Below are 16448 nucleotides of genomic sequence, written 5' to 3'. Positions count from 1 at the left end.
GAGCAACAGATGCCAGGCTGAGGACAAATGATGAAGCAGCCATAAAAAGGAGGAGACTTACCTCAGCTCCATGGGGCTCCCCATCTTCAGAGCATATGTATATAGCATTCACCTTCCTTCACCCCTTCAGTGAAAAGTAAAGGAGAAAAGTATTGGGATTGTTATTTGTGTTTTTGTCAGGCTCATGAAAAGAAGAGACAACTGATGTTTCTGAAGAAGAAAGAATGAGCCAACTTCTGATATAAGGGAGCAATATGATGGTTAAAAGCCCAGACTCAAAGACAGTGCTTTTCAAACATGAATGAACATATACATCGCCTGGGAATCTTAAAAAAAGTTAAATTCTGATGAGTAGGACTAGAATGGAGGCAGAGGATCTGCATTTCTAATAATATTACCAGTGAAACAATTCTGCTGGTCCAAGGATCCCATGTTGAGTGACAAAATTCTAGACTCAAATTGCCCGTGTTCAAGTCCTTGTTCCAGATTGCACCAAGCTATGACCTTGGGTAATTTGACATCCACACTTTCCTCATCTGTAAAATGGGAATAATAGTATTACCTACCTCCATGGGTTGTTATAAAAGTTAAAAGAGTTAATATAAAGGCACAGAGAAGGGTGTCTGGCACATGGTAGGTGTCAATAAATATTTGGTGAATGATAGCCAACTTACAGAAACAACCCAAATGGCTATCAATAGATGAATGGATAAAAAAAGATGTGGTATACATTTACAATTGAGGAGTAAAATGGTGAATACCGGGGGGGGGGAGATGGGGGGGATAATATTGACAGTATTTAAGGGTGCAAAGTTGTAATGAGTAGTAAATAAGCCATAGAGATCTACTGTGCACAGTAATATGCCATAAACCTTAAATTTAAAAATTATTGCATGTAAAATTTATCAAATAAAAAAATATTTGGTGGACAAATTACTTAGCAACAGGATAGTAGTGAAAAGCATCTGTGACTTGAAACCCAACTCTTTTATGTCTTTCCAAAAGATTCGTCTGCTCTGGTAGCTTCTAACTTGGTATCATTTGTTGTTGGTTGTCTTTGAGTCAACTCTGTAGAATCCTAATTAGGGCTCAAAAGAACAAATGGGAAGCCTCTGTAGAAGCTAGAGGAGTTTTGGTGTTTTTGTTGTTGTTGTTTGTTTGTTTGTTTGTTTGTTTTTTTGCACCTGAGGTAGAACATAATCAGATTTGTGTTTAAGAAAATCACTCAGAGAGAAGATGGGATACAGATAGTAGGTCTTGGACAAAATGAGGGCTGGGGAGATAAGCTTACAGACTCAGACTGGAGAAGTGACAAATGACCCTGAGATTAGGGCAATGGAGAGAACTGGGAAGGGAAACAATACATGCATGATTAAGGAGGTTGACTTGGCAAAACAAAGCATTAGTGGGCACAACTGAAGTTCAGGGAGAAGTGTGGGAAAGGCTTTCAGTTTCCTAGCTTGGGTAAGAAGACAAATATCTGGAACCATTTGTAGAGACAGAAAGTAAAGGGAGAGGAAATACATCATAAAGGGGATGAATAAAGCAGGAAGAGAGTATGATGGCACCAAGATTGATTTGGGACACTATGAAAGTGGTTGTGGTTCTAGGTAACTACAGGCAATTAGTAATCCAGGCCTAGAACTGGGGAGGCACACATGTTGATCATACAGAATTGCAAGTCATCTGTATTTTGTGTATTAAGGCTCTGAAGTCTACTCTGGAAAGTAAGAGCTGTAAGAGGTGGACAAAAAAAGGATGCCATGAAAGAGACTGAGAAAGAAGAGAGAGGTCAGCAAGTCAAAAGAGACGTACAGCAGAAGACTGGGGAGGAGAGTGTTTTAGTGATAAGGGAATAGTCAATAGGTCCTGATTTCACAAAACAACATCTACTATCCTAGAAACCAGTCCTTCCTTCATGACTCTTCTGTGTTGCCACTGGGCCCAATGTCCTGAAACACATTTTTCATTATGCCATGTTTATTCTTTACTTTACAAGGCATTTTTTTAACTTGGAAATGTATATTGTTTAGGAACATAAGCACATGTATCTAAAGTGTTAAGAAATGCATGACGATAATAAATACTAAATTTAAGACAATAATTACCTCTGCAGAGGGTGGGACAGTTATTATTAGGGAAGGAAGCACAGGGGTTTCAACTATATTGATAACGTTTAATTCTTAAGCTAGGTAACAGGGTCATAGATTTAAGGTCCTGCATACTTAATACAAAAAAAAAAAAAAACTATGCAAGAAATACCTTGTAATGATAGCAATCTGATATTCATCCTGAAAATTTTAAGGTCTTCTCAGTTTGGGATCTCTGACTCATCTTATTTCCCACAATTCCTTACCCTATTTTCTTCTGGATCCATCTTTTCTCTGCATCATCTAAAAAGGTCATTATCTAGTACATTTCTTTGTCTTCTTTCAGTCATAGTGTCCTCCTGCCAGACTGGGTCTCCACTTAGTCAGGTATTACCCTCCAAAATCCTTTGTTGCTGGTTCTTCCATGGGAAATGAACTCCTTGTCCTCTAAAATCTTGTGTGTGTGTGAGTGTGTGTGTGTGTGTGTGTGTGTGTGTGTGTGTGTGTGACATTCTCATCTATCACTTTCTTATTTTTCTTTTTTTTAATTTTTTTTTTTTTTTTTTGAGACAGAGAGAGACAGAGCATGAATGGGGGAGGGTCAGAGAGAGGGAGACATAGAATCCGAAACGGGCTCCAGGCTCCGAGCTGTCAGCACAGAGCCCGACGCAGGGCTCAAACCCACGGACCGTGAGATCATTACCCTAGCCGAAGTCGGCAGCCCAACCGACTGAGCCACCCAGGCGCCCCTCATCTATCACTTTCAAGTCTATCTGCATGATATTTTTCTTATTGTATTGTTCAATAATTCTAATCTTGATTACACAGTAAAATAATCTGGGAACCTCCTAAAAATATTGGTACTTGGACCCCAACTCAACAGGACCCGCTTCAAACAGGCCTGACTGAAAAAATTTTTAAAAAGCTTCCAAGGTAATTCTAACATACAGTTATAGCCTGATCATGCTCTAAAGACAGGGCAACCTCTTCTTAGCCACTTCATCACCGGCACAGAATTTTACATATAAGAGAAGTGAAATATGAGCATGTGAAATATGTAAATATGAGCTCAAATGCCAATTTCAGTCAATGGAAGTAGGAAAAGCTACTAATCTTAAACTGATACACTATTCTTTATCTGATGTTACAATATATGTTTAAAAAATACACTTAGCAGTAGCTTGACCTTCAATGTTTCAACATAATGAATATTTGGAAACAAGTTACCGAAATTTGCAAACATGAATAGCAGGACTGAAATTGAACACTGACCGAAGTGATGTTAAACACTTGAATCAAGGAGACAGGGCCATTAATAAGAGCTTTTAGTTTCAATGTTTGACAACTGATCCTTAATCCCAGAAAGGATCAAAGCAGCAGAGGACAAGTGTAAAGGATACAGCATGAAGAATGTAGGGCATTTGGGGAAAGAATGACAAATGCAAATATGTTAAATTTGGTCAGCATGCTATAAAATAGTGGGAAAATGTAGGATCCTATTCTAATTATCCTAATTAAATCATAACTGCCTGTAACTTGTGTATTACATTGATCCTTAGAGACAAATTGTATTTAAATGTCTAAAATTGTTTCATCTATGCTAGTTGTGTTAAAGTATATGCTTCTATTTGCAAAAGTCTTGACAGCAAGAGTTAGATGATTATTTATATCATTGACATCCCATCAGAAAAGGAATACATTTTTAATGTTTATTTATTTTTATTTTGAGAGACGGGGTGGGGGGGGGGAGAGAGAGAGAGAGAGAGAGAGAGAGCGAGAGAGAGAGAGAGAGCAAGCTCTAGCAGGGTAGAAAAAGAGAGAAATAGAGATAATCCCAAGCAGGCTCCGCACTGTCAATGCAGAGCCCAATGTGTCACTCAACCTCACCAACCATGAGATTATGACCTGAGCCAAAAACAAGTTGGATGCTTAACCAACTGAACCACCCAAGGCGCCCCAAGACTATTTTTAAATCCAAGTTTCCAAAAGGAAAGTGAGTAAATATACTGGGCAACTTTTAATGTCTCTTTCATCCTTTAGATTCTTTAAATTATTTCTATTGATGTATCTTTGAGCTCACTGATTCTTTCCTCATTCATGTCACATCGGCAAATGAGCCCACAGAAGTCATTCTTCATGTATGCCACAGTATTTTTTATTCTTGCATTTCTTTTTTATTTCTTCTTAGGTTTGCCATGTCTCTGTTTATATTACCTCTCTGCTCTTGCATGTTGTCTATTTTTTTCCATTAGGGCCACTACGATATTAATCAGTTATTTTATTTTATTGAAAAATTTTTGAGTTTTTAAAGTGCTCCATTGGAACTAAATATCCTGCCATTTAACCATATTTTAAAACCTAAAAAAAACTTTTAAAAAGCTGTCAGTGTTAGGGGCACCTGGGTAGCTCAGTCAATTAAGTATCCGACTCTTTTTAAAAGTTTTTAAATGTTTATTTATTTTTGAGAGAGAGAGAGAGAGAGAGAGAGAGAGAGAGAGAGAGAGAGAATCTGAAGCAGGCTCCAGGCTCTAAGCTGTCAGCACAGAGGCTCAAACTCACGAACTGTGAGATCATGTTCTGAGCCAAGTCAGAGGCTTAACTGACTGAGACACCCATCATCTGATTCTTGATTTTGGCTCAGGTCATGATCTCGCAGTTTGTGAGATCAAGCCCCATGTTGGGCTCTGTGCTGAGTGTAGACCCTGCTTGGGATTCTCTTTCTCCCTTTCTCTCTGCTTCCCCTGCTCATGCTCTCTTACTTTCTTTCTCTCTCTCTCAAAATAAATAAATAAACATTTAAAATAAATTAAAAAATAAAATAAACTTAAAAAAATTTTTAAGAAAACTGTTATTTTCTGCCTACATTTTTCCATTTTATTCTTGAGAATCTGTGGATGAACAACTTAAGATCACTCAGTGGTCGTTCCCATCCATTCAGTGGCCTGAGCAGTGGGGGCTGTGGACCAGTCCTCAGTGGCAGGCTGAGTGTTCCAGTCTTCAGTGAGTAACTTCTGGGTAGGCACAGAGAACACCTGCATACTTTTGGATCAGCCTGTGACCTTGGGTAGCAGTAAACTTGGGAGGTAGAGCAGTCTGTTCACTCTGAAACTTTTCTTAGTTACATAGCCTTTTCAGCAGTGACCTGCTCTTCCTTTTTAATCCCTTCTCAGGATTTCTGTAAAAGTGGAAATCGGGCATGACCTCCTATGGATGTTCATAGGAGATGGTGGCACGCATGTGTAGAACTTCCTGGGCCAGCCTCTGCCGCATCAGACCCACTGAGTATGGGATGGCAGCGTTCACATTGTGCAGAGGAGAGTCTGTGTTACGCTGAACAGGGACAGGCAGGTTAACATTAAGATGTGTCTGTGAGAGGCTGGTGATTAGCCCTGGGATCCTTGGCTACCAGAAGCGTCTGCTCCCAGAAGGCTGCCTGGACCTGGTCCCAGGTACCAGGAGGAAGTGGCCAGCACTAGGAGTGGCATCATCAAACTCCGGCACATCCTACCGGCCAATATCCTTAGACAGTAGGACACTGACATCAGTTGGGGTTTCAATGGCAACAGTAGCATGAGCTGTCAGAAGCTTCTCTCAGGTTCTATTCAGGTGATATAGATGCCTTTTGCAGCTGTACTGTTCCATTTTGAAGTCAAGGTCACTGCCGCCTGAGTGGGTTCCTGCTGCAAGGAACTTGAGGACATCCCCCTCCTTCGTTTGCAGGACATCAAGGATGTTGTGAAAGTTTCCCTTTAAGTTATGGCAGGAACCCAGAACAATGCTGTATGGACCCTTCTGTGGGTAGTGCAGAAAGGCTAATCATAGTTATTTTAAATTCTCTGCATGATAGTCCCTAAATCTGTGTCATATCTGAGGCTCGTTCTGACATTTGCTTTGTCATTTTAGACTGCTTTTTCTTGCTTCTGTTAGGCTTTGTAATTTTTTATTGAAAGGTGAATATGAAATGTACGAATAAAACTGAGGTAAATAGGCCATGAGTGTGAGGGTTTATGCTAATTTTTACCGTAGCTATGAGTGCTAGAAGCTTCCAATTCCTGTAGTGTCTTTATTTCCCTTCTTGACATTGGCCTTCCCTAAGTATGTCACGTCAGAGAGCCTGCTCTTTGTAGAACTTGCAGGTGCAATCCACTGTTATATCCACTAAATATATGGTGCAGTGGGGATGGTGTGGGCAAGGGGGAGCATTCTATAATTTTAAAATTTCAGTGTTTTAGGGAGCCTTTGTCCTTGGACTATGACTTCCATGAGTTTTTCTCTAGTGGTATAGCTTCCCCTACCTACCACTCTGTACTCCCTTTTCTGGCTGCAGCTATACGAATCTATTTCCCTGAAGCCCTATCCCTGTTGACTATGTTTTGAGGGTCAAGGGAGTTTGGTTTGGTTGTGCTTTTGCCTCTTTAGGTGAAACAGAAGGGCTGGAGATGTATAGAGTGAAGGGAATTCCCTTCCGTCAGTTGGGCTAAAGCTCTGAAAAAGTCCTTTCCCCAGGAGAGTAGTCCTTCACTACGGTTAAAACTGCCAGGTTATTTCACAGTGGTTAGTCTTCCCTTTCCCCGGCCAGGGCCACAGCAATCTTTCTTGGATCTTCATGCTGAGAACCTAGTACAGGTATTAGAATGAAAGCCCATGAAAATATGGGACCCTCTGAAGTTGGCAATCCCCAGAAGTTTCTCACTCTTACCTTGGTCCATACTCAGCTTTCAGTCATTCACCAAAATTATCTTTACAGTGTTCCTACCAGTTTATGGCTCCTGTGGTTTCTGCTCCAGATCAGCAAGTGTCACCTGCGCCTCTCTGGATGAACCTGCCTGTTCAGATTTCTGGTTGGTAATTTGCCCTGAGACCTCAGTTCTCTGCAGAGCTCCAGGATACTCATGGATGTTCAGTTTGTCCAGTTTTCTCATGTTGTAAGAACAGCAGTGACAACTTCCAAGTTTTTTATGTGTCAGAGCTGAAACCAGAAGCCTAAGTTATTTCTAATTGTATATTTCTAAACTTCTAGGCCAATGCAATTTAAGATTTTAAGTTTTCCATTGGAACTAAATATCTTGCCATTTAACCATATTTGAAAACCTAAAGAAAACTTTAAAAAAAATTTACTGTGTATCTTTGAGAGAGAGACAGAGCATGAGTGGGGGAAGGGCAGAAAGAGAGGGAGACACAGAATCTGAAGCAGGCTCCAGGCTCTGAGCTGTCAGCACAGAGCCCGACACGGGGCTCGAACTCACAAACCGCGAAATCATGACTTGAGCTGAAGTTGGACGCTCAACCGACTGAGCCACCCAGGTGCCCCCAAACCTAAAATAAATAAATAAATAAATAAATAAATAAATAAATAAATAAATTTAAAAGCTGTCAGTGTAGGGACACCTGGGTAGCTCATTCAGTTAAACATCCAACTCTTGATCTTGCCTCAGGTCATGATCTCCCAGTTCGCAAGTCTGGCTCCGCGCTGACAGTGTGGAGCCTGCTTGAAATCCTCTCCATCCCTCTCTATCTCTGCCCCTCCCCTGCTTGTGCTCTCACTCTCTCAAAACAAATTAAAAAAATAAATAAAAATTAAAAAGCTTACAGTGCTTAATATTAGTTGAAATTAATGCTTTGATTTTTGCCAATTTTTATTGTTGATAGTGAAAATTGTTTTTGTTTAGTTTATAAAACAATCACTTCTCAGTTAATAAATATAGCAATCCTAATCTGTCATTTCATGAAATCTTCCTCAGAGACTACATTATGAATACTCCTGTATTAATTGAGTAATATTTATTCCCAATTTTTTGTCAGTTTATTTCAGGCATTAATGTATTTTTTTTTACATAAATCACATCTGAAACTTTGAGTTTGCATATCACCTTATATTTATGAAAATATTTGTACTGGTTTCTTAACCTAAAATATTTTTAAATTACATTTGGTGTCACAATCTCAGAGTTATTTTCATTAGTGAAGCTTCTCTGGAATAGAGGGAACATATTGTTACTGACAGGGTTCGGAACATACTACCCCAAAATATCGTACTTTGGCAGATTGAATATTTTAAGCTGAAAGAATGTGAGAAAGAGCATTTGCTGGAAGGATTCTCCCTGTTTTCCCTGAAGCAGGTCGTAAGACCCTCATGTGAGAGGTGCCTGACCCCCACCCCAGAAGAAAAGTATCTTTATCTCTGAATGTGAGTGAGTGGGTCTTGATAACTTTCTCCCAGCTTACTATACTTAGCTCATACCCTTTTTGTCCTATCACATTTTCCCACAACTTGTCATTGCTCATCAAAACTAGCATAAAAACAGTCAAGATTAACTGCTTCTTTGGATCTTCACTTTCTCATGAAGGCTTCTTTGTCACATCAAACTTACATTAAATAAATGTCTATGCTTTTCTGTTGTTAGCCTGTCTTTTGTTATAGAGATCTACCCAAGAACCTAGAAAGGTAGAGGGAAAAAGATATTTTTCTCCCTGACATTACAAATAAAGTTTTATTTTTGTCTTTGTGTGTGTGTGTGTGTGTGTGTGTGTGTGTGTGTGTGGTGGTCACTGACAGATATCTTAACAAACTATCAACATTCTCCATGTTCAAATAATCATATTGGTATATTATAAGGAAGATGTTCTCATTTGAGTGGCTCTATTTTATAATATGTTATTTTGTGTTATATGCCAGGCCAATTGTGGGTCAGAGATGGGGCACTGTGGTTTCAATCAGCCAGTCCTGAGAAGCAGAGTGCCTCTCTCTGTATGACTCACCTTTGTGGTTTCTTGAATTGCTCTGTAAGTATAGGTTTAAATAGAAATACATTTAAATGGTGTTGTATTCTTAGCCAAAGCAAACTACAACCCTGAAATTTTGTAGGACAATGAAGACAGCAAATTTTGGAGCTTAGAACTTTTGGATACAGTTCATGAAGAATGGAGACTAACTGGGATTTCTCACTTCTTCCAATGAAACAGAACTCTGCAGAAAGGCCCCAAACTATTTTATCAGTCTGAGAATCCCCTAGACAGAGGTTGTGAGATTTCTTTGAGTCAGCTTAATCTCTCTATCTCCCAAAGCTATTTCACACATTCTCCTCTCTACAAAAGCCTTCAACACCTTATCCTATTTCTTTTCTTTTCTTCTCTTCTTTCTTTTTTCTTCTCTTCTCTTCTACCTTATTTTTTTATTTCCCTTTTAATTTTATTTTTTAATTATTTATTCTCAAGTTAGCTGACATACAGTGTAGTTTTGGTTTCAGAAGTAGATTCCAGTGATTCATCACTTACACATAAAACACAGTGCTCATCCCAACAAGTGCCCTCCTCAATGCCCACCACACATTTAACCCATTCCTCCACTCCTGCCCCCATCAGCCCTCAGTTTGTTCTCTGTATTTAATTTTTTTTTAACGTTTATTTATTTTTGAGACAGAGAGAGACAGAGCATGAACGGGGGAGGGTCACAGAGAGAGGGAGACACAGAATCTGAAACAGGCTGCAGGCTCTGAGCTGTCAGCACAGAGCCCAACGCGGGGCTCGAACCCATGGACCATGAGATCATGACCTGAGCCGAAGTCGGACGCTTAACCGACCGAGCCACCCAGGCACCCCTGTTCTCTGTATTTAAGAGTCTCTTATGGTTTGCCTCCATCTCTATTTTTATCTTATTTCTTCTACCCTTCCCCTATGATTATCTGTTAAGTTTCTCAAATTCCACATATGAGTGAAATCATATATCTGTCTTTCTCTTATTTCTCTTAGCCATAAAACCCTGTAGTTCCACCCACGTTGTTGCAAATGGCAAGATTTTCATTCTTTTACATCACCGAGTAGTATTCCATTGTATATATACATACACACACACACGTGTGTGTGTGTGTGTGTGTGTGTGTGTATATATATATATATATATATATATATATATATACACGTATGTCTGTGTGTGCATGTATGTGTGTGTGTATATATATATATACATGTTATAGAATGTATAGAACATATAGAAGATATGTTCCTTCTATCCTGTCTTTCTTGAGAGTTTTTATTTAAAAAATTTTTTTTAACGTTTATTTATTTTTGAGACAGAGAGAGACAGAGCATGAACGGGGGAGTGGCAGAGAGAGAGGGAGACACAGAATCAGAAGCAGGCTCCAGGCTCTGAGCCATCAGCCCAGAGCCCGATGCGGGGCTCGAACTCACGGAGCGTGAGATCGTGACCTGAGCTGAAGTCGGAAGCTTAACAGACTGAGCCACCCAGGTGCCCCTTGAGGGTTTTCATTAAGAAAGGATGCTGTACATGTCAAATGCTTTTTCTGCATCTATTGACAGGATCATCTGGTTCTTATCCTTTCTTCTGTTAATGTGATGTATCACATTGATTGATTTGCAAATATTGAACCCACTCTGCAGCCCAGGAACTAATCCCACTTGGTCATGGTGAATAATTCTTTTAATATATGTTTATATTTGATTTGCTACTATCCTGTTGAGAATTTTTGCATCCATGTTCATCAGGGAAATTGGTCTGTCCGTCTCCTTTGTAGTGAGAGGTCTTTTTAGTGAGGTCTTTGCCTGGTTTTGGAATCTAGATAATGCTGGCATCATAGAATGAGTCTGGAAATTTTTCTTCTGTTTCTATTTTTTGGAACAATTTGAGAAGAATAGGTATCAACTCTGCTTTAAATGTCTGGTAGAATTCCCCTGGGAAGCCATCTGGCTCAGGACTCATATTTGTTGGGAGATTTTGATAACCGATTCAATTTCTTCACTGGTTATAGGTCAGTTCAAATTTTCTATTTTTTTCCCACTGAGTTTTGGTAGGAATTTGTCCATTTCTTGCAGATTGCCCATTTTGTTGGCATATAATTTTTCATAGTATTCTCTAATAATTGTTTGTATTTCTGTGGTGTTGGTTGTGATCTCTCTTCTTGCATTCATGATTTTATCTATTTGGGTTCTCTCTCTTTTCTTTTTGAGAAGTCCGGCTAGGGGTTTATCAATTTCATTTATCTTTCAAAAAAAAAAAAAACAGTCTTATATTCATTGATTTGTTCTACTGTTTTCTTTCTTTCTTTCATTATTATTATTATTATTATTATTACTATTATTATTATTTGGATTCTATATTGTTTATTTCTGCTCTAGTCTTTATTATTTCTCTTCTGGTGGCTTTGGGCTTTCTTTGCTGCTGCCTTTCCAGATCCCTTAGGTGTAAGGTTAGTTTGTGTATTTGGGCCTTTCTTGCTTCGTGAGATAGGCCTGAACTGCAATTTATTTTCCTCTTAGGACTGCATTTGCTGCATCCCAGAGTGTTTGGAATGTTGTGTTTTCATTTTCACTTGCTTCTATATATTTTTGTAATTTCTTCTTTAATTTCCTGGTTGACCCATTCATTCTTTAGTAAGATGTTCTTTAACCTCCATGTATTTGGGAGCTTTCCAAAAAATTTTTTGTGGTTGATTTCAAGTTTCATAGTGTTGTGATCTGAAAATATACATGGTATGATCTCAATATTTTTATACTTATTGAAGGCTGTTCGTGACCCAGCTGAGGTTGCTGTGCTGTTCCCTGAAGCCTCACATTGCTGTTCTTGTTGGGGAGAAAAATGGCGACACCCAGTCTCTCCTCCTTGGAGTGCGTGTCTTAAACCACACTGTTCAGGCAGCCCTCATAGAGTAGCGAGGGCGGCCGCTTGTCCTGATCCACAGTCTCCTGTGCCTCCCAGGTGCTCAGCTGGGATTCAAAACCTGAAGTCTTCCAGGCCCCTGCACCACGTGGACCCTGTTCTGGGGTAGCGTCATTCAGTCCTGCAGATAAAATGCCTTTGGCTGGCACCTGCAAGTTCTTTTGTCCTTAGGAGACAATGGACCCTTTTCCCACAGCACTCGAGGAAGTGGACTGTTCTCTTCCAGTGCACCCTTGAGATTGCTACTGCCCCGGGGCTGGTTCCCTACCCCACAGGCACATGCACACATTGGCAGCTCCCATCCAGAGAAACTGAGGCACTTTTGCTTTTGAAAACTCCAATCTTCAGCTCCTGAAGCTGTTTGCAAAAAAGAAACTGACACTGTCCATATTTCTCCTTCCCCAGTCCAGGGTCCTGAGAGGTTTTTTAATCTTGTCAATACCACAATTCCCCAGTCTCTCTGTCTTTCCCTTTTGTCTCTCCACAGAAGGGGTTCCCTCCCTTCCATGCCTATGTCGTTTTATTTCCTCCAATTCTCATACACGCGCCTCAGATTGACCGAACTGTCTCTCTTCCCCTGTGGTGATCCTTCTGCCACTCCGCAGATTGATTTCCTGGGTGTTCCAAGTGATCTGACCTCATTATAGCTGTGTTTGAGGGCAAGGGAAAGCCCAGTCCCCCCTACTTCTCAGCCATCTTAACTCCTCTCCCTTAACTCCTCCTCATTCTTAAAAAAAATTTTTTTTTAATGTTTACTAATTTTTGACAGAAAGACAAAGCATGAGTGTGGGAGGGCAGAGAGAAAGGGAGACACAGAATCTGAAGCAGGCTCCAGGCTCCAAGCTGTCAGCACAGAGCCCGACGGCGAAATCATGACCTGAGCTGAAGTCGGTGGCTTAATAGACTGAGCCACCCAGACGCCCCTCCCTCCTCCTCATTCTTAATGGATGGTCTTGTTTCTGATTTCATAGAAAAATACCAACCTGCCAATCTGCACCTGTAATCCTATATCCTATATTACCTCCTATGGTTAAACACAAAGGGTAATACTTTGTCTTGAAGTCAATTCCTCCTCTGGGGTACTGACTCTCATCACTTCTCATCTGCTGAAAGACTTAATGTTTGCAATTCCCCCCTCTCTCTTCCATTTAACAACAACAACAACAACAACAACAACAAAGGACAACAAACTCAACTTGATTCTACATCTCCTTCAGCTCCATTTTCCATTTCCCTGCTTCCCTTCGCAGCATATCACATTCTCTTAAAAACAATCGTCTATACTAATTCTCTTGCCTTCCTGTTTTCCCATACTCCCTTGAATCTACTCCAAACTGTTTCTGTCTCTTTCCTTCCTCAAGAACTGATTGTTAAATATCACCAATGACCTCTCTGCAGCCAAATCCAAGTCAATTCTCAGTTGAGATGTTGTCGTACCTGTAAGCACCTTTTGGCTTACACAAATGGTTTTGTAGCTTTTGACACAAATGATTAGCCTTTCTTTCTTGAAATACTTTCTTTACTCCATGTCAAGGACTCTTCTTGCTCTTGGTTGTCATCTGTCTCATTGGCCACTCTTTACCAGTCTCTTTTGTAAGATCTGGTTTTGCCTTGATAATCTCTAAGTTGGTCTGCCCCAGAAAACTTCTTTGTATATATATATATATATATATATATATATATATATATATATATATATTTACTTCCTAGGTAATGTCATTCAGTTCCATGGCTTTCATGCGATAAAAAATTAATGTCTGCCTACTCAACAACTCCAGGTGGGTATCTACAAGTACCTGACCCACAGATTGTCTAAAACTAAATTCTCGATTAGATCTGTTCTTCCCTAAGCCTCCATTGTATACATTTGGGTGCTATTATTTGCCAGGTACTAAATGCCAAAAAACAGAAAGGTAGTTTTAAAACCATTTTTTTAGTAGTTAAAATTTGTTTTTATTTTTTAATTTGTAATTTTTTTTAGTGATTGTACTGACTTTATTACTTTTCCTAAGTCAGTTTATCTTTGTCACTCTCAATACAAAGAAATAAAACAATATAAAGAAAATACGTCCTCATTATTATTCACAATAAAAAAAAGGTCTGCTTCATTCTGTAGGCCCGGGCATATTATATTATAGGGAGCACTTCATGGCTCAAGTGGATCAAAGTACGATTTTGATTCTGACCCACTGAATGGAATCTCATGCATATCTGGTGACTGCACTAACTCACTCCATGGGAGCTGTGATGTACTGAACCATTTCTGTGGTACCCCTGGTCTCACTAAATTAAGAAAAGTCCCTACACAAGAAAAGATAACAATCTGTCCGTAAATTATATCTATAGGCTCTTTCTTTAGTGGAAGGTGGGAAAGGGGCCCTTTCTTGAGTATATGGATACAAGTATTGTTGTGTCTCAAGATTGCTGAATTGATATTGTGTCTGTTATAATGAAAATAAGGTGAACATCAAAACCACTGCCAGATTAAGAAGCTACCACAACTTGTCTCAGTTCGTCAAAGAATGGAGCAAGTTCCTTTGCTAGGCTGACAATGAATCCTGTATTGACATGGCTGCTGGTTGTGAAACTCACCACCAAAGGTAAACGATTGAATTGAACCACCTGGTAGGCGTTATAGTAACAGATGATACTTTTATTTTTTGAAAGTCCAAGTTTGCTTCCTTGGTCTGTTGCCAGGGCAAAAGTAGAGAAGAAACCAGGTCTCAAAGCATGCTCTGGAGCATTATCATTGGCCACTGTAATAACTGGCACTCCATCTCTATCTGACACAACAATAGCATGGAGCCCTTCAACACTTGGTAATTTTTTATACAGGAATCGCTTCAGGTCATCTGCCATGATGAACCCCTTTCTCCCGCAGGGTCACCCTCCACTCCTGGTTTTCTGGGTTGCCATGTTCTCTCAGCTGTAAATTCAGGGACAGGGTCAAAAACAGTCTCCTCTGAAAGCTGTCATCGCATGATTTGTATAAAATTTGTTTTTAAAAATACAGTATGATTTAAGTTCTCCAGTGTGAACTATGCTTCTTTTACTGAAAATTTCTCTTAGTTTAGGGTGGTGAGAACTAACGTGCTAATGGAGGACTTTCTTCTTCATTTTTTCTTTTTGAAGCAAGAGATACTGACTCTGTTGTCATTTAAAAGGTAATTTTGGCTGTGTGCAGCAGTCAGTCTGAGAAGAGAGCTTTCTAGAGGCCTGGATAATACACTGTGACATGGGGAATTGGGCACTCTGGCTCTGTGAATGTGATATGAACTGTGGGCTCCAGCCTCGGTCAAGGCCTTGGTGCCAGAGTTCAATGTAGTTCACGCAAATGGACCCTTCAGAGTTGGCTGCAGCTTTGTAGTAACAGCCTTGAAGGTGAATCATGCATTTTTGGGTAATGGGAAAAATGTCAATTTCTGCAGACAAAGTCCTTAATAATGATAATCCCCTTAATGATAACTGCCTTCACATTTTTAAAAATGTTTTATTTTATATTTGAGAGAGAGACATAGAGCATGAGCAGGGGAGGGGCAGAGAGATGGAGACAGACTCTGAAGCAGGCTCCAGGTTCTGAGTTGTCAGAACAGAACCCAATGCAGGGCTTGAACCCACGAGCAGAGAGATCATGACCTGAGCTGGAGTAGGGCATTTTTTTTTAAATGTTTATTTAATTTTGAGAGAAAGAGAGACAGAGTGTGAGCAGGGGAGGATGAGAGAGAGAGGGAGACACAGAATCTGAAGCAGGCTCCAGGCTCTGAGCTGTCAACACAGAGCCCGACGCGGGGCTCGAACTCACGAACTGTGAGATCATGACCAGAGCTGAAGTTGGACACTTAACCGAATGAGCCACTCAGGCGCCCCTGAAGTAGGGCATTTAACCAACTGAGCCACCAGATGCCCCTATGATAACTGCCTTCAAATAAATAATCAAGATGAGGAAAAGTTCATGATGATAATGATGACAAATTCCAAAGCAATAATATCAGCCCCAGTTACAACCCAGTGACCAAATCTTGTGACTACTGTTCCAGTCGGTTCATCCCCAGCAGTAGCTGTAGCTCAAGTCCAACTGCTGTCTCTGCTTTGGTTCCCACTTCTGCAACTACACCCCTTCCTCAGGCAGCAGGGACAGCATCTTCTGAATCTGCACTTCCTAATGCAACTAAATGAGACAAACCTGCACAAAAGCCAGTGGAGACTTCAGTGGGCACTTGCCCAATACCAACCGAATGGCACATTAGGAGGTTCTTCTCAGTAAAAACCTTTTTGAAGATGCAACAAGAGTACTTGTGACAGGTTGGCTTCATGAGAATATGGCAATTGGGGCGCCTGGGTGGCTCAATCGGTTAGGCGTCTGACTCTTGATTTCAGCTCAGATCATGATCTCAGGGTCATGAGATCGAGTCCTGTGTCAGGCTCCATGCTGAGCGTGGAGCCTGCTTAAGATTCTCTCTCTCCCTCTCCCTAAAATATACAATGAAATCATGTCAATGAGCTGGTTTCAACAACCCTGACAGAGCAGTACTTTTTTACTTTATATTTTTAAAAATTACTAATAAGCTTTATTTTTTAGAGCAGTTTCTGGTGCACAGAAAAACCGAGCAGACATTGAGAGAACTCCCATGTATCTCTGTCCCCCCAATACCATAGCTTCCCCTATTATTAACATCTTGCATTGG

The 16448-nt window shown here is 40.2% G+C and overlaps 1 protein-coding gene and 1 pseudogene across 1 annotated transcript; both read right to left on the bottom strand.

The window, feature by feature from the left end:
• Positions 1 to 5208: 5208 nt before the first annotated feature.
• Positions 5209 to 7012, bottom strand: LOC131513197 (small ribosomal subunit protein uS2B-like; annotated as a pseudogene).
• A 7118-nt stretch (positions 7013 to 14130) lies between these two features.
• On the bottom strand, positions 14131 to 14727 carry LOC131511451 (ragulator complex protein LAMTOR3-like). The gene has a single exon (XM_058729107.1). The coding sequence runs from the start codon at positions 14620 to 14622 to the stop codon at positions 14248 to 14250; it is 375 nt and encodes a 124-aa protein (XP_058585090.1). The 5' UTR covers positions 14623 to 14727; the 3' UTR covers positions 14131 to 14247.
• Between the last annotated feature and the right edge of the window lie 1721 nt (positions 14728 to 16448).

Source organism: Neofelis nebulosa, chromosome 5, assembly GCF_028018385.1.
Source record: "Neofelis nebulosa isolate mNeoNeb1 chromosome 5, mNeoNeb1.pri, whole genome shotgun sequence".
Taxonomy (NCBI): Eukaryota; Metazoa; Chordata; class Mammalia; order Carnivora; family Felidae; genus Neofelis; species Neofelis nebulosa.
This window is presented reverse-complemented; position numbering and strand designations above follow the sequence as displayed.